The sequence below is a fragment of the Pagrus pagrus genome (assembly GCF_965226575.1).
Source record: "Pagrus pagrus genome assembly, chromosome: 10".
In the NCBI taxonomy this organism is placed as follows: Eukaryota; Metazoa; Chordata; class Actinopteri; order Spariformes; family Sparidae; genus Pagrus; species Pagrus pagrus.
Window position 1 is genome coordinate 24,273,753 of NC_140194.1, and position 19,521 is coordinate 24,293,273.

General features: G+C 40.0%; 1 protein-coding gene across 1 annotated transcript in view; it reads left to right on the forward strand.

Annotated features, from left to right (window-relative positions):
* Positions 1 to 7,637, forward strand: part of LOC311264469 (plasmanylethanolamine desaturase 1) — a 45,074-nt gene extending 37,437 nt beyond the window's left edge. The window contains exon 6 of the mRNA XM_084365351.1: positions 3,887 to 7,637. Coding sequence (XP_084221477.1) covers positions 3,887 to 4,011 — 125 coding nt within the window. The 3' untranslated portion in view covers positions 4,012 to 7,637. The remainder of the gene's footprint in view (positions 1 to 3,886) is intronic.
* The last annotated feature ends 11,884 nt before the right edge of the window (positions 7,638 to 19,521 follow it).

A 19,521-nucleotide genomic window follows, 5' to 3' on the forward strand; every position in this document is an offset into this window, starting at 1 on the left:
AAGCTAATGGGTTATCAAATATGTTGTTTTACTTTGAAATATGACCTGATGTTGGTCTATGGCGGGTCAACTTTGGCTTGCGGGCCACACCTTGGGCAGCCCTGGACTAATGATAGAAATGTATCATTTAAAAAACTAAAATTATGTTTAAATTGTGTGTGTGTGTTATTCATTAGCAGTCGACTCAGTTTCATGTTAAGTGAATTATATAATCGAGGCTGATCATTGAACTGAAGGTTAAAGTGCTCTGTGGAGGTTTGGGGCAGGTTTCATTACATAGTTAAATATCCCTTCTAAATTAACAGTAAAATGTGCTGTCCAGTATTAGCACTATGCTAATCGATTATTGATACAATCGTAGTGTGATCAACACAGTAACTTAAGTGACGCCTTCAACTCTCTTCTCATGTTGCCTTTATTTCAAAATAAGAGCACATTGTTATTCAGGAAAACTTATATTTAAAAGCAACTTAAGTATATCTGCTGGATAAGTTAAGCCATGTTTGAGGGCAAAGGCCAACGTCATGATTACGATGCTTACATACTTCACAAACATATCAGTGGGCGATCCAGGTGCATAACAGCAGAACTGTTTTTCAAAAGAAGTGGAGTTGCTGCCATCCAGTCTCTGAGAATTAGACTCAGTCCATCATGAGTGCTGTGGGAGATCATCTGTATACTTCTGAGAACAGCTCAGACATATTTGATCAAAGTCGATCTCCTGGTCAACCACCACCTTCAAAAAAGAAAAACAACATTCCTTCCTTAATTTTGCATTCATCACAACATGGAGACAAAGTCAGTGTGTAACGTGACTTTTGAACACTACCTCGGCGGCCATTTTAGATCGCCATAATTAAAGCTGATGACTCCAGAATAATTTCACTTACAATTCTCGGCAGATTGGGACAAAATGGCGGCCGCGTCGGTCTGTCTGTCTGCCTCTTATAAATAACTAAAAGAAAATGTTCTGTTTGCGTGCGTGCGTGTCTTTAGAGACAAGCGGCCTCCGTAATAGATCCACATTCGGTATTCTGTGTGCATCTGGGTGAGAGGGAGAGAGGGAGGGAGCAAAAAGAGGGGAGGATACACAAGGGGGACTCAGCTTGTACGTCACCCTGCGCCCCTGCGGACGACAGATGTGTGTGTGAGTCAAGTTGAGGGGGGTGGCACAGGGAAAGTGTGTGTTTGTACGCGCGCACGCTCGTGTACATCTGCATACTCGAGCATCTGTGTGTACTAGTCTTTTTGACCTCCTCTTCGGATTCTAACCTGTGGGGGTGTGTGTGTGTGGGGGGTGGGTTGGTGGCGGTCGGGGGCCCACAGGGGACGTTGACGGCCCCCCGCTCCCCCAGCCTGGCTGCCTGGGCCGGGCTTGGATTCCACTGGGGCTCGCCTAGCTGCCTTTGTGTTCGCCACCGGCTGACAATCCCCATGTATATTTAATGCTAACCTGCTGTCTGTTCTAACAAATAGGACTTCACAGGCAGAGGGGGGGAAAGGGGGGAGGACAGGGGAGGGAGCGGGAGGGCGAGGAGAGGATGGGAAGGAAGCCTGGATTTGGAAGGAAAAATAAGGAGTGCACGGGGAAAGAAGGAGAGGAGAGGAGGAAGGAGAGACGGAGGGGAAGAAAGAGTGAAATCAAACAAAACCGCTGGCTGCTTTACTGTCTTCCAGCAGAGAGAGGGTCACAGGAGGGACACGCACACATACACACACACACACACACACACACACACACACACACACACACCCCTGCAGCTATAGCATGCACCCTATGCAAACACATCACGGGTGGTGGTGTGTGAGCATCAGACAAGGGTAGCCTAAGTACACAAAGCCCATGTAGATGTCTCTATTTGCTTCTTGCCAGTGTGTGTGTGTGTGTGTGTGTGCGCGTGCTTGTGCATCTGACACCTTTCTTATTTCTACACTTGTGCTTGTGTTATTGACTGTGTGGGAAATTAAATAAAAAGTAAAACTGCATTCGTGCAACTGCTTTACTCTACAGTCAAAAGTACAGAGTGTGTGCGCGTGTGTGTGTGTGTGTTCAGTAGTAATAGTAAAAAGGCCTTTTATCTTGAATCTCAAGGGACTGCTCTGCTGCTTCTAAAGCAGTGTCGCTTGTACATGTGTGAAACATGCTCGGCGTAGACTTGTGTGTGTGCGGTCGCAGCACGTCTGCACAGAGACTTCTGCGCAGGCATGCATGTATGCATCTGTACATGTAAATGTACTTTGGCCTGCAGCCATACATACATTAATGTATTTACTTTAAACATACAGAAGACTCTCGGCTGTGAGGATTCTGTAAACTGCGAAAAGAACGGAGAATCTGGAAGTGTGTGTGTGCGAGAGAGAGAGAGTGAGTGTGTGCATCTTTCTGCCTGTTAGTAGGGGCTAAGGACGTCTCCTGGGAGAATCCCTCCACCCCTCTGAAATGTAGTCTGAATATGATGATGAGGGTGAGACGGGAGGTTAGATGCAGATAGAAGAGCTGAGGATCGGGTTGCAGGTGGGGAAAGAAAGCAGGGAAAGAAAGAAGACTAGAGAGAGGTAGAAGGACAGAAGGTGAAGCAAAGAGAAGAAAAGATGAAGTCCAAGATGATCGGGGGGGAAATAAGGGAAGAGGAAAGACAGCGGTTGGAGAAGGGAAGGTTATAGCAGCCGGTGATCCCTCAGTGGGTGCTGTTGGAGCAGTGGGTGGAGCCACAGACAAGACAAATATCTAAATACAGTATCAAAATCTCCCCAGGGCTCCATGACTATAGACTGATCTGTCTGAAACACTTAGGCTCGTGCATGAGTGTCATCCTTCAGGTCATTCCATAACTTCTGCCCAGTGTGTGTGAGTGTTTGTCTGACAGCGCTGTCAGCAGGAGAGACGCTCTGTGGTGCGATACGATTTTATTACTGAGCAGGACGGACACTTTTCTCCCACTGTGTGGAAATCAGATGTTTTCACATCATAGGTGATGAACAAAGGCATTAAAACATGAGTCTTAGGCCAGTTTCTTAAATCCCTGTATTGGCTTTTGGGATTATTTCAGAAGTAAAAAAAACATTTCCAGAACATCCCTCAACACTCAGGTTATAACAGATGAAAGTAAGCAAAAACAGAGAGAAATTAAATAAAATAAAGGGAGGTCAAGGGAGGGATCAGCTTATTCAGCTGATGAAGGAAGCTGAGGAGTGAGACGGTGTTACTTTTTTACATATTTTACTTCGGCCTGTCTTTCGAGTGCTGCTTGAAAGAAAACAAATGGAGATCAGAGAGCCACCGTCCTTCACCTCAGTGCACGTCATAGTGGGATTAAAATTACGTGGTAAACCAGATGTCGTGTTTTCATTCAACCCAATCGGAGCTGGAGCCGGCAAGCAACCGTCGAACATGGTCTGACATATACGGCAATAAGAGGTGAATGAAGAGGGATTTTCAAATGTACTTTGTGGGTGTTTTCATGGGAATGTGGATCTTTCAGATTAATTTCAGGAGTGGTTATGGTTTGCAGGTTCAACAGTTTATTGTAAGTGTATCAAGCAGTGTGGGACTCGCACAGGTCTTGGTCTTGTCTCGGTCTCGATACACTCTGGTCTTGGTTTCGGTTTAGGTTGTCTTGACTTCAACGCTTCAACCGTCACCACTGCAGAGTCATTCCATGAATAACTGAATGCAGATTGTACCCTTTCTCTCTGAAGAGTAAAGTCAGATGTTAGTGAGTTTGTTGTCCGGCGTGAAAGGTGAATGGAAATCCTGATTCTGAGACAGGCCGAACTAGTAACTACATTTTCTAGAAACCAATACTCACAAATCCTCAATTTCTCTCTCTTTCTCTTTCTCCGCTCCATTTTCTGTCTCATTTTTCCATGTTTCCTCTCATCCCAGGTTGGTGTAACTTTCCGCTAGACCAGCTGGGCTTTTGGAGGCGGATGGAGCAATTGATCGAACGACTAACAGGGCAGAAACCGCGATCAGATGACCTGGCGTGGGCCAAGAAGACCGACAGATAAACACACAAACAGGCGGACGGATGGGTTGACAGATGGGCTTGCAGATGCAGACACATAGAAATAGGACTGGGAAAAACACACACACACACACACACGCACACACACACACACACACACACACACACACACACACACACACACACACACACACACACTTTACTCATGTCTCTGTGCTTCTAGCTTTTTTGCTAAAGAGCAAACATACAAGAAACGGTGTTTGCAAAAAAACAAAAACAAAGATGATTGGAGAGATTTCTGTTCGTGCTGGAGTCTGTATGTGAATAAGCTTTGAGCGTAGGAGGGTCACACTGTAACAGCCTATCATTGTAGTCCTGTTTAACCAATGAGGTGTGCTGGTGTTGTGGTGTGTAGGTGTAGGAGGTTTCTGGAGGTTGGGCTCTCCAGGAGTGACACCATGCTGCCTGTCGCTGGCAGCTTCTTACACCACACACACGTACATAAATGCACACATACACACACACACATCCACACGCCTGCACACAAACACAAACAAAGTCTGAAAGTCAAATGTTTAGTCTCCGATTTCTTTGTGTCTGTCCGTATTATATTTGTTTCTGACTTCTACAAACCTCTCCGCCCTCTATAAATTCTCATGGCTGTTTTCACACACAAGAAGGTGAAAATCTGATGATTGTGTGCTTTAGTATCAAAGTGTTGACACTTCTTACTCCCCTCTTTTGTGCCTGTGCTTGAGGTAAGACTTGGCGGGACAAAAATGTAAAAAAAAAAAAGAAAAAAAAGAAAATAAAAACAGTTTTCTAAAATACATACTGTAGCTTCCGTAATAACTTTTATAGTACTAATATAAACACGTCAGCAGTCAACTTGCAGATGTATACTTACACACTTTTGAAATGCATACATACAACTACAACAATTCAAGATCATATCATCCAGTTTTGGTATGTTGTCAACAGCACTTTCTGTTCATCCTGCGTGTGCTTTGCAAATAATAGAAGATTTCTTGTGCCGGATCATTTCTCATTGATCTTTCTGTACAGAAAGACGCTTGGAGCAGTCTTCAAGAATACACTTATATACTTTGTGAACAAAAGCTTCTAATTGAACGTGCTACTGCATAAAAAACTAACCAGTAAAATATTTTCTTTCACCTCCATCTGACATTTAATTTGAAGCTATATTTCACCTGAATTTAAAAGAGTTTAGAATATTTTAGCACAAATGATAACTTAGTTTTACTAAAGAAGCATTTAATCTTTTTGCACTTTAATTATTATTAATTAAAGAGGCAGCTAGACTTATTTGTTGTCTCTTTAAATATCAAATCTTTAGTGAGAAATTTATTACAAATTAAAGGAACAGTGCAGCTACTTTTCTTGACCGACAGTTAAGGGACGCAGATGAAATAGAGCGCTGCAAGAATGAGTCGTAAAACCCCAAAATCAGTTACTTCTGGTTCCCTCGTGTCAAAGTCTGTGGGGTTTTTTTGGATGGGTTTTTGGTTAAATGCCTGAAGTAAGGTATGTGGTTAACACAAACTTGAGAGATTTTTGTGATCTGTCCAACAACACAAAATACGTGTTTATGTGTATTTAAAAAGGCGGTTGCTAACAAGTGGCTAAATAAGACTACAGAAGTTGTTATGGACCTTATTGTCTCCACAAGGAGACTCATCCACTAACTTGTCTGTCTGTATTTTTAGATCAATTTATAGTAAAGTATTCATTGAACTTCGTTGATAGCCGAACTACTGGCAATTGCATTTAAGTCATTAAAGTGGTGTTAATTTGTGAAGATTATCTTGCTGAAGCAAACCTGTAAGTATCATAAACTTGTGTTTGCCGCTGAGCTTATTTTCTAAAATCACCCAAAATCCGATGGAAAAATCTCCTAGGCTTTTTATGGAGGGAACCAGAGAGATGCTAACATCCGTGTTAGCCTCCAAAAATACGTCACCCCTGCAGCGCTCAATTGTTAGTGGTGGTTTAGCAAGTTGAAGTAGGTTTAAAGCAAGTGGTGAATGTGAAGAACTTGAACAAGTTGTTACTTACAAGAACACTTTGACAGTTTGGGAAATAAAATTACTTGCTTTCTTGCCAATAGTCTCATATCAGGATGATAAACATGGGGCTACAGCCAGTTAGCTTAGCTTAGCATAAGACAGGAAACAGTAAGTGTCAAAATTACCAAAATTCCTACGGAGACAGACCCTTAAATACTGAGACGTGTTTGTGGTGACAAAATGGATCTGACTATTAAACAACACGGTCTTGTTTATGTCACTCATATAAAAATCCAATCCTGTCATTGTGCTAAGCTAACTTAGCCAGCTTCTGGTGGCAACCTCATGTTACTGTACATGTGAATCCATCAGTCCTCTCATTGAAGGCTCAGCAAGACGTAGTCAGTTTCCCAAATTGTTGGACTAAAATACAAAAACTACGATGGAATGAAGAAAGTCTGGTATTAACCCTAAACTTGAGTCTCCTTCTTTACTTTTAACATAAAGTGGCACAAATGGAAGCAGCACCTTCAGGGGATTTTCCTCACTGTACTTGTGCCATGGCTGCAGACAGAAATATATCCAGCACCAGTTCCTTTTCCTGGAGAATGCTCGTGGCTGCCCCGAAGGCCATAAAATGAGTCCTACATGTGTAGTTAGCATTAGCTTTCCACCGCCACACTGGATGGCTCAGGGCAGGAAAGCTTAGCTGGTCCTGCTGCTTGTCAAATTTGACATTACTAAGAATTTTAATTCAGCCTCAATTACTAATAAGTAAAATTCTTACATTATTGATTTAGCTTGAAAATAATTTGTACCACAAATAAACATCTGCAGTCATTCAAACCATTTTAGAAACCTTGATTTGAAAGTGCTGCGTTCAAATCTTGAAGAAAACCCCTCTGTGCTGCTTATTTGACTGCAACCGCACATACTGAACACACAACAAGATGTTTAGACCTGTATCAGAGAGACTCACTGAAGAAACGTTTGTGACAGCTGGTGTGAAAGGAAGAGGGGGGGAAAATGTTGCGCAAGAGAGATAAACACATTATTTTCATCAAAATCTGGGTACCAAGTTGCTTCTAGAATGCAAACCCTGTCTCCAGTATCTCTGATTCTCGTTTCATACGGTGACACACGCACTTTAGTTGGCTGTTACTAACTCTGTACTAGAGTCTAGCTGCTTGACTTGTAGTTTATATCTAGGCTGGAAATCCCTTCGGTCACAGAAGGTCAATAATAACAGCACTTTATTGTTTTACTGAGTAAATGTCTAAAAAATGTGTCCTGCAAGCACACGTTCACACAAACAGATGAAATCACACATCTCACTAACTCGCATGCACGCACACACATAAACAAATCCTCTGAATGCAGCCATACACAGACGGACAAACACACACACACACACACACACACACACACACACACACACACACACACACACACACCTGCTCTCTCTCACGTTGTGTTCTGTTGTTTTTCTCTGGCTTTATAATTTTCTATTTTTTTAATCAATGGATCAAGCCTTGTATAGTTCAATTTTGACGTTCCATTTTGCAGCTCAACGCTCGCTGCTCGTCTTGCCTTAATGTTTTTATCTGCTCTTTGATTTAAATAAAGGTTTAATAACTCTGAATGTTCCCTCTGTGTGCTCATCTTTCATATGAAAAAAAACTGCTCAGGGGATTGAAGGGCCAATTTTTAGAATCACACGATTAAATGCTTTTTCAAAGACCTCCATTAGTGTCTGTAGTGCCTGTAGAAGTAAAAGAGGCTTGTTGATCTAAGAATATATGCAGACAAATTGAGAATACCAAATGGGTAAAGGATGTGCACTTTTCATTAACCTTAGCATGATGTTCAGTCTGGGTTTATGCTGTGCCTGGCTCAGAAGTTATATCTGGGAGAAAGGCAACGCTGTAGTTTAACCACTGCTGAACCACCAGCGCCCTCTAGTGTAGGTTCAAGTTTCTGCTCTGGTAATCTTCCTCTCAGCTATCACAGAGTCATAAACAGCAAGGCCACAGTGTAGAAATACTCTGTTACAGGTTCAAGTCATGCATTTTAATGTTTTACCCCATTTAAAGTACGATATTCTTAAAGTACCAAAAGTAGAAGTACACATTATACAGAATGACATATTTCACAATAATGTATGTTATTATTGGATTATAATCACTGATGCATTACTGTGTCTATCACTTTCATGCTGAAGGTAGTAAAGACGGTTTAACTACTTAATATAGTTTATCTGCTGTGTAGCTTGTGAAGTTCCTCTCAGGAATCTATTACATTTTATCTATAAAATTATATCATAATGTATTTGTTGATTATATTTTGTATTATTAAACTACTTCAGCAAGTAACTGGAAACTAAAGTTTTCAAATAAATGTTGCGGAGTAAAAAGCACAATATTTGTATATAAAAAGTACTTCAAAGTTGTACTTCAGTGCAATACTTGAGTAAATCTACTTAGTTACTTTTCACTGTAGGTAGACAGACAGACAGACATGTCCTCAGGAGAGGTCAGAGGGTCACCTCGTTCCGCTCTACATTCCTGTCATCAGACCTCCTGAGTCTCACCATCCAGAGCCGTCTCCCCAGAAAGCAGAGCCCCTGTTGGGGTACAGCTGCTGCTGCGGCCCCTCTGGATCCCGCTGAGAGCCTGAGGCATGCCGAGGGTTGTGGAGGAGGAAAGGGAAGGTAATTAGAAAGGAGAGGAAACAAGAACGGGAGGGAAAAGAGAGGAGGATCAGGAGGGTCAGAGACAGGTGAAAGAGAAGTGAAAGAGAAGATTAAAAAATAATGATGTGCAAAAAGTGTCATTATGTTCATTTCCTGGTTTAAGAGTGTACGACTGAAGGGCTGAGAAGCGTGGTACAAGCTGACGAAGCAGGTATTTAACCAGCATTACAACTAGCTGCTACTGGACTGAGTGATACTATTATAGTTTCTACACTGTAAAAATTGTGTCACTGGCTCAACTTAAAAACGTAAGTCTTGTGAGTTAACTGTATTTGAGAAAAAGCTCAATAAACGTATCATCATAGGTTGAATCAACAGCTATTCAGTCACACTCAGGGATGAGTTCACAAAAGGATTGTGCGTCTTTTGCAGCCACTAAACATACACAAATCAGACGAACACAGGCTGTGTAATTCTCAAAGTAGCTGCAAAGGGTTGCTCATTGCAAAAAAACTGTCTTGTTCACAAAGCACGAATGGGCACACACAGTTACAGTGAAAATAAGTATCCTGCAATCTATTATTTGTGAAAAGGTCTCAGGAGAGTCTTAACTATCAAACAACGCACGCTTGGAGGTCAGCCAATATACTGATCGTGTTTCTAGAAACTTTATTTAATGAGCTGAATGAACTCCTGAGACTTATTTAGGTGAAAGGACTCCAAGTTCTGAATGTGTCTGAAAATATTTAATTAGTTTAATAATTAACTTGAAGTAAATGAAACTTGTACATTTACGTTCAACAGTAATCACTGGTGTCCAACCTTCACCGGGGTGTGACACATGCAGCCGCTCGCTCTACAATCACGCACCCTGCCCTCAATTTGAGACCAGAATGAAACAGCATCTTCTGATGCAGTGTTATCCCTGCAGGAGTGTTGTTGCTGTAGAATGGAAAAATGTTGCAGTGGTGTAAAACCGCCAAAGTCATTAGATAAGTAATCTGGGGACCATGAGTTTAATGAGTTTTTTTGAATGGAGTCCTGAAGTTGGACCAAGTCTGGACCAAAGGTGGACCAAGGCTGAATTCAATACCATATACATCATTAGTGAAACAATCCCTGTTCAAACATGGTTGAATTGAATAACTTACTTGCTTTGCGTATAGAATGGTTCCCTAGTTTGTCCTCCATTGCACACCCAAAACAGGAAGAGGCATTGTATTCCCCGGTCACTATCTCCATGTAACGGTGGAACAACTGGAATAACTGTGGAAACTCACTGCCAAAGTGAAATAACTCGCTGATGGAGGAGGCAAAGAAGGCCTAGAGTGATAGAAACTAAGGTAAAACAAATGAACAAAGAGCATTCACTCAATGGAGAGCGCTCTGTTGTTGTGTCACAGTCTTTTTTCCTTGTTGATGTGTGTCTACTCTCACCACCTGGACCTGAGTCGGCTCATAACCGGGATTCTTTCTGCTTGATCAGTAAGTAACAGTAGCGGCCTACTTATTAATACAACTCTGCCTTTTCATAGCACTGAGATCAGGGTTCATATGTGAAATTGGGATTCTTGGGCTTGTTTTTTGCTTTGGACAGTAGCCAGGCTGCTAGTGGTAGCCATGTTGCTAACAGTAATACCACAGGGAAATGTTAGGAGGAGGAAAGTTGTGTTGGAATGTTTCCAAGACACTTTCAGTATTTTAGCGGGGCATTTTAAATGTACCAATGTACTAATTATTCTCCCACAAGTCAGAATGTTTTGATTGAATCTGGACATTTCATTTACACTTCCCTCAGCTTTGTAGTGTGGAGTTTTCATCGGGGCGTTCCTTCATATTTTTCTGTTAAGGAAAAAACAGGTTTCGGTTAAAGTCTTCTGCACATTTGACTCTGACTGTTTTTGGGCTGTTAATTTGTCTGAAGAATAAGAAGTTACTGTAGGTTAGCAGATGACACAAATGGGCACAAAGACACAGTGTTCATCGTACCTGAGTGTGAACGTGAGCACACACACACACACACACACACACACACGCATGTACGCACACACACACGCACACACCAGGAGATGTGACATGTTGCGGAACTCTAGCTGATCTCACACGTCTTCATATAGCTCACAGTAAGAGCTCCTTTGTCATTCCCACATTACTGCCATCACTTCCACTGTTACACCCACCGCTAACAAGACACACACGAGGCTAGCCTTCCATTCTCTCTCTCCTCTCTCTCTCTCTCTCTCTCTCTCACACACACACACACACACACACACACACACTCCCTCTCTCTCTGCATGTCGGTGACATATTGGATCTCACTATGCTGATGTGCTTGGCTGATCAGTGTCTCATGCTGGTAGCTATTAAAGTTTCTATCAGACATACTGAGATGCGGGGCTTGATGGCAGCACTTCCAAGCAGTAAGATGCAGGGACAAATGTTAAGCTTTTAAGTTGGTACTTCATTATAATATGAAAGTTACAGTTTTTACCAAGCGGTGGCTTTATATAGCGGTGCACATACAGTAGATAGTGATCATGCAAGCCGTTGAAATCTTACAGCTCATCTTACTTTGAAATCATGCCTTTTATGTGAGCGCTCAGTCTCTCTGAAGTGCATGAGTCAGAAAAATCAAAGTACATACAGTATATATGAATACCATATACTGTACCGAGCCATTACAAGCTGTAACTCCTGAACCCAGTGAAAAACAGGATCAACGGGTTTAACACAAATATAGAAAATCTTGAGGTCAACTAACTATGAAATTAAACCTCTGAATGTCAACTACAGCCAGCCAAAAGTATGAAACATAAAACATAAATGAAGGAGCAATATAGCGTCTTTATTTTTTAAATATATCTGCAATCAAAGGTTTGTGTATTTGATTTTGTGATCACTCGCCTAACTTTGCAACTTTTTTTTTAAGGAAAAATGGGCTGAACTGAGCATCATGGTTTGTGTATGAGTCTCACAAGAATGTGTACAGATCAAATGGTTTGAGTTATGATGAGTAAACAGTCACCAATAATTGGTCACTTTGTTCACTAAGGGGCAGAAGAACAAGCTGTAAACACCTTTGTCATACAGTTTTATTAAAGGTGCACTTAAAGTTTTAGGGAAGAAATTTTAATCAGATCATGATTTAATCAGTAGAAACATATTTGTTTAATGCCTAAACAAATTAAATAAACAAACTCTCTTTGTTTTCATGACTGAATAAACAAAGTGAGCTTAAAGGACAACACAATTTATTTTACTTTGTTTATATGTGGCGGACCCTGCCACCTTTCTAGCTATAAACAGTTCTGGGACCTTATTTTCCTCTGAGAACAGCTTGTTTATTCAGTTATGGAGAAAATAAATATTTCCTAGTTTGTATTATTAATTATTAATATTGTAAATGTTTAAATTCTGAGTTTGAATTTCTTCATCTGTTGGTATACTAGTACATTACCAACAACCCTTATTTTAATCACAAATAATGCATTATTGTTTTTTATAATGATAATGATGATTATTATTATTTATATTAATCATACAAATAGGCTAAAGAAACATGCTTTCCTAGCAGACCTGATGCTCCTGAATGTGGGACCACCACACGGGTCAGAGCAGGAACATGAAGTCTCATTAGGCTTTTGTTTATTTCTTATATCCACCTCTAACGTTAGTTATTTCAGAGACCCCCACAAAACTCAGATTATAACTCAACACCTGTGTTTTAGCTGGCACTTCACTCATCTAGCCATGAAGCAATATCTTCAATTGTTTGTTATTTAGTTTCTACTTAAATTAATTCCAATATTCACTCTTCAGTAAATCTGTTTTGGTCTCCTAAAGGAAATATTTGGCTCTTTAGCTGCTAATAACTATTCTCACAAAGCCACTTACTTTGTCTGCTGTTTGGGGCTCGGCAGGTAACATAAAGTGGGTTTCAGAGCTTTTATCCAGAACAGCTGCTGGATGCTGAACCATAAAGTCATAAAACCCAAACGTGGAGCTAAAAGAAAATGAAATGCTCTGTGGATCTGAGGGAACTGCAGAGCTGGGTCATGATCCTCTGTGGATTCACTACTATGAGGGACACCTTTCACATTAGGCTTTCATGTTTTCCATTGTTATTTGTTCCATTGTTGATATAAACATATTGATTAGTGCAGCTTGAAGGCGAGCTGAGGTTTGATGATTAGACGTAGAATACCTGGCAGACACAGTTCAGGGCAAAATAGATTATAAATAATTGGATTAAGTACAGTCAGTGTGTGATTTTTTTAAGTCAATCATTTGACAATTTGTGCATTATCATTAAATACGTGATGGTATAAATAACTAAGAAATCCTACTCATCATGAAAAATATAAAATAGTGCAAGATGCATTTGTGCTGTCCTGACATAGTATCAATAAATATGACAAAAGTCTCAGTCATGGTTTCCTCTACAGCTTGACTCAGGCCTTAAAACAGCCATTCTTCTGGTAAAACCCTCCCCTCCTCCACGTTTGTGAACAGGTCTCTTGCTTTTTGTTTTGACTGTATGTGATAATAATAAGGCTAAAAACGTATATAAATAATTAGTCTTCATATGATCCTAATCCAAAATTGGGAAATTGAGGGAGAAGTTCGGCTCAACTCGACACAGTCGGTCCACTCCTCTCGAGTTTGGCTGTGGGTGACTTTTGTCAGACAGAACGTGAGAATGCCAGTGAGTCTTGCTACAGATCAAGGTGTGTTCACACTCCTCACAGTAGCTCCCTGTGTGTGCATATGAGAATACAGTATATTTGTCTGTTGCAGTTTTTTACTTTGAGTGTAACTCAACTCCTTTGTCTGTGGAGTTTGAGTGTGTGTGTGTGTGTGTCTGACTCACCTGCAGGTGCTGGCACAAGTGAGAAAACCAATTAGGAGACCTGACAGACAAGCAGTGAGGCATTAAGGGATACTTTCACGACACAATTTGAGTCAAAATAAAAAAATCATTCAGCTTTGTTTGCAGATCTGTGATTGTAAGTGCTCTTCCAGAACTTTTAATGCCTCTACGTTTACTTAAAGGGTTCGTCTGGTGATTTTTCATTGTAAAATAAACACCAGTGACGGTGCAAATCGATCTGACGTGGCTCAGGCAAGGAAATGTTCATGGACAAGGTAATGTTTTAGTTTTATTCAAGTTTAGTTTATAACTAGTGTTATATGAGTTATAGCGGCAGGTCACCAAATGAAACACACTGTTACCTTGAATGATAATGGGATTTCTCTGGGTTTGAAGTGTTGGAAAAATATAAGTAGTCAACTCAATAAAATATGAGAAAGATCTAGTTGTTTTCAGACATTTTAAAGCAGAAATGTTACATATCATGTTGTTGTTTGTTTTTTAAATCGTCATTACTTATCACCAATGCATCTACTATATATATACTCTTGAACCCACCCTGAACAGACCTGATGAGATAGTGCCATTTTACATTTCATGGCATCTTAAAGTCAAAACTGAAGCTCAAATACTCTAACTCCTCTCTTATTGCTCTAACTTTATGGCTCCTGATGTTTGTTTTTCCCTACATACTGAACCCCAAGCACAAAAACAACAAACGAAATGTTTGATTCATGCATTTGCTTTTTCTTAGATCTTTTAAACACTGTACATATACACATGTTGATGAGGAGACAGGAGATGTGGGTAATGGCACACAGTCTTGCCACTGGAAAGAAAAAAATAGCACAGGCTAGACGCTGTGATGCCACCTGGTGGTTGCATTCAAATACAAAGTAACAACATATATTTACAAGGGTTTAAGGACCAGTTTGTACGTTTGAAGGGAATCAGATATGGAATATAATGGACATAATTATGTTTTCATTAGTACATATCAACTGAAACTAACATTTTTTTTAATCAGCTTGGGAGCAGGTCCTCTTCCAGGGAGTCATGTCATGTTTTTATGCTACCTGAAGGCCACGGCAGCTTCTCCTACACACTTGGACAGGGGGGCCTGAGGGAGGGGTATTCAGTTGGTTGTAATCTACACCCCAACTGCTATGAGAGGTGAAAGTGACAAAAATGAACAGATAAAAATGGAGGTGATGAAAATAGAAATAGAAACTGATTGAAGTGATATCATTCATTTAAAGCTTTTAGCCGTGTTTTATCATTTTCCCTGTCTTACGTCATTCACAACACGGTCATTTATTGTTTAGGGAAAGTGGCCTCAAGGGTGGAAGTAACAAAAAATAATTGACAAAAATAAAAGCGATGAAATGTATGTGAATTAAAGGATGATGAATTATCAATTGATTTGATTCACTTGACTGACATTTTGTTTGACACAGTGTTGCTCTGATAATAAACTGGGCTGTGTTGCTGTCTTCAGTCTACTATCCATCACTCACAACACCCAACCTAGATTTATCATTTACAGCAAACAAGTTTTGTTTCTTCTGCCCAAAATGTCAATCAAAAACCTCGGCCACTGACTAACTCTGAGTTTTCGGCACTCAACCTACAGGCCTGGCCTGTCTGTGAGCTTTCTTGACAGAGCGCCGGCAAATTAAGAGAGTGAAGTGAGAGAATTCATCCTACAAAAACTTAGATTTTTCACAGGACGGAACAAATATTGCTTGATCTGAACAGTGAATGTTAGATAGGTGTTGTGAATGATGAAACATAGACAGAAGACAGTCACACAGCCCAGTTAATTATCAGAGAAACACTGTCTCAAATAAAATTTCAGTCAACTTTTTCAATTTAATTGACATTACATCACAATTTTTGCCAATTATTTCTTGTTTCTTCCACCCTTGAGGCCACTTTCCTTAAATGATTAATTCCATTTTTGTGTTGTCAAGGATGAATGATGAAGGTAAGATGGTGAAAATCATAAAACATGGCTCTGTTTTCGTCATATCACAACTATTTTTAATTAAATCAGCTTTGAATTAATCAAATCATTTGTTAACACCCCATTTTCCATCTCACATCCATATTTACCTCTCTGTTTTTAATTAACATGCATTTTCATCACCTCCAATTTTATCAGTTCATTTCTGTCACTTCCGCCCCCCATACAGCGCTGGATGCCACTAAACCTTGAACAGTGAAATTGTGATCCACAATCAAGTTGTCACAATCAAGCAGAGAAATATTCTCAAACTCATATTATAGGGGGCTCTTTGTAGCATTTACTGTAAGTCATGAGTACACAACCTAACCTTTTTGTTGCTGAAACATGTGATTTTGATATAATTATAATGGGTGGATGGATGTCCAAGAACTTACACAGATCATCCAGAAGCCAGAGGTAGCAAGAAGTCACTCTGCAGCAGCCAACAGATTCATAAACAGCTGAATATCCTTCAGTGAGACATGATCACAAGCATGCTAAAATCCAAAATGTACATTTAATACATTGTATGTGTACGTGTATGCCGCACAGACAATGTAAACATATTTCTTTTAAACTTTTATCGACTATATAAAGTTCTTTGTGGCCTGTATGGCAAGTCATGAGTATACAGCTTTGAGTTAAACATGATATAAATGTTGATAAATGCGCTTTAGAGGTGCTGGTGGGTGGATTTTACTGCTTTCGAACAGAGCCAGGCTACAGTAGCTGTTTCCCTTGCTTCCAGTTTTTATGCTATGCTAAGCTAACAGGCTGCTTGTTTAACATGTCTGTATGTTAAACAAGCAGCCTGTTAGCTTAGCATTGTACTGAACGCAGTACTAGGTTTCTCATACAACTCTCAGTAAGAACGTAAATAAAAATGTTTCAAAACTATTCTATGTGTAAGAATTTTAGTTTAAACCATTAAAAATAAACTAAAATGATCAAACATATTATAATGAAATAATATATGTTATTTAATCTATGTATTGTGGTAAAGAGACCTTTACTGAAGTTAGCATCCTAACCAGCTAAACCTTAGCCACTTTTTTCCCTCAAGATGTGATGCTCCGAGCTCCCAGTCCAGGCAGAGTCAGCTAACAGGAGCGCTAGCTGCATGGCTAGCTTAGCTAATAGCAGCTACAGTTAACAGCAGTTAGTGGTCACTCTGGTGATATGATGCCCCCTATTTGTTTTGAGTATGAATTGGACAAGTCTTTCATGAACTTTGAATTATTTTTTTTACCCTGCGTGCTTTGCAGCCTTCCCCTAATATCATAGGAGTCAAAAGAAATGGATCACCATCAGTATGCTTTAATGCAAAGTGGAAACACTGGTGACCACTCAGCTCATTCGGGTACATGCAGAATGCTGCTAATATACCACAAATGCTACCGTGACTATTAGCATCACAGCAGTTCATTACTGTTTATTTTGTTGACATCAGAGACAATTAAAGTTGTCGATCTAAACAAACAACATTCACACGTTATACCTCTTTGTTATATACAGTTCAATTAGTCTTGTATCACATTCATACTGAGTATGAGCGTGATGTGCCGGGGGTGACGGGTGAAGGTGAGGAGAATGCAGGGGGAGAGTGAGTGTGGGGACCAGGGTGGGAAATTGGGCGTTGATGGTTTCATGGGACTTGTGATGAATAGCTGACACAGGACTACGGGGACCCGAGCACTGTCAAACTGTCATACCACTCCCACTCACACACACTGGGAATGCTAATTAGAGATGTGTATTGTGTGTGAGAGATAGAGAGACTAACGTACTTATGAGTTTGAACTGCCAACATGACTGAGAGTCAGAATCAGTTCTCAGAGAGTAAATCCTTTTTTTTTTTACTACAAAAAATAAAAAATAAAAAATGTTAGAAAATACATCTGCCATGTTTGCTGATAGATAAAACTGTACATAAATAAAATTATTTATCAGATGTCGGCAGCAAAACCACAGACAAAATTGTACATTCTAAGGGAGGTTATGGGGACAAATCTAAATGTAGATTCCGTCATTATCAGTCATTGCATTGTGCAATCAACATTTACCTAAAAAATATAGCTAAAAAAATAGAAGAAATATCTGTTGCCTGTTTAAGTTTCTCAAAAATAGGCTTTATTTTCTGTGTTCCAGGCACTTCAATTCATCAAAATAGCATTTACTGGTTAAGTTTGAGCAGTAAAACCTTGATTTTAACATCCACCTCAAGATAATTCCACATTCAGCCTACCAAAATTTGCATTAAATCTACCTGTGTGTTAAAGGATTGACGTTAAACCTTAGTTAAGCATTATCATTCGTTTGGAGTCATATTTCTGGCCATGTGATGAATGTAAGTCAAATATTCTCTCTTTTAGTGCTGTTTTTAGTTTCTCACCGACTCCTGAGGGAAATATCCAGCTCTTTACCTGCTAAACGCTCCACTGTGTTCACCAGCTAGTTTGGTTGTCTGCTATTTGGTGCTAAACTGGTATTTCACAATGTACAGTGTGTTTTCAGAGCTGTTGTTCTGAAAGCAGCTGCCTGCTACAACTTAAAAAGGGCAGATTCAGGTGATAACTCTCTGTGGGTTTGAGTGACATCTGTCACATTGTCACATTATTGTCGCATTATTGTTGTTAATATAGAAATATTGGTTATAGCCATTTTAAAATGTACCCAAAACCTGGGAGACAGCCAATGGAAGGCTGATCATTTCATGACGAGATGGGTGTCTGGGTTTATCAGATATTGTCATGTTGGTGTTGTTGCTGGAACCTCATTGCAACTGAGCAAATGCAACGAAGTCCAGATTTAGAGCAAGCTAAAAAAATACTTTACGTTTAAGCAAGAAAACTATCTGGTTAGGTTCAGCAAACAAAAATACTTAGTTAGGTTTAGGGAAAGATGGTTGGCTTAAAATGGACCGCTTAACACGTTACAAAGGAAAACTTCTCCCATGTGCTCATTTTTCAAGTGTTTTCCCAGTAATGGACCCCTGGGGCGCCATACATCACACCTTTCACAGCTTCACCTTTGTATTGTCACATCTGTTCGGTTCTATTGAAGGAAATTAATTAAATCAGAACAGAGGGAAGCAAGATGACTGGGATGAACTCCTCCACCTGCTGATTGGTGGAAACATTTGACTGCAGGTCCAGCAGATGGCAGCAGTGCACCTCAAACTGCAGACTGCCAGACCATGGCTCATACTGGAACATGGAAATGAGTGCTGTTTGATTTATTTTGTCCTTTCAGATGCCCACCGTCCACTTTAAAGAGAAACCACAGTGTGTGGTTTAATCTGATCCCAGCTTCACTTGTTTTAACTAAATCTGGCTGGTACCGTTATTGGCCCTGTCCATCACCCATCTATCCCTTCTTGTCTTCACCCATCTGCTGTTGCTTGTCTTCATCCATTCATCATTCATCTGTCCAGATATTCAGCTTCCTCTTCCTCCATCATCCATCCATCCATCTCTCCACCAATGTGTATCATCCAATGGCCGGTCTTTCTTTCTTTCTTTCTTTCTTTCTTTCCATGTGCCCTTTAAAAGCACATGACTCTGCATGGTAAAAATCATAAAAATACACAGAATTACTGAAACAAAACTATTTGCAAAAAGCTACTTTTATTAGACAAGCACATTATGATGGTGTGTGTGTGTCCTTCTCTCTGTTTTAATAATATAATGAAAATTTCGTAACAGTAATTTAACCAGACGAATAATGTTGTCAGAGAAAATGTCATTCACACGCGGAGGATTTGTAAAAATACAAGCAGTTTTACACAAGATAATGCCAAACAAATGTTCATTTTCTTGTATTGTTGAAATACCAAGGCCTGTTTGATCAAGAATGATTCACTTGATGATACCCTGTGTGTGTGTGTGTGAGTTGTTAACGGTAATTAAGCCGACACTCGAACAAGATCTGTTATTTCCATCTATATATATATACAG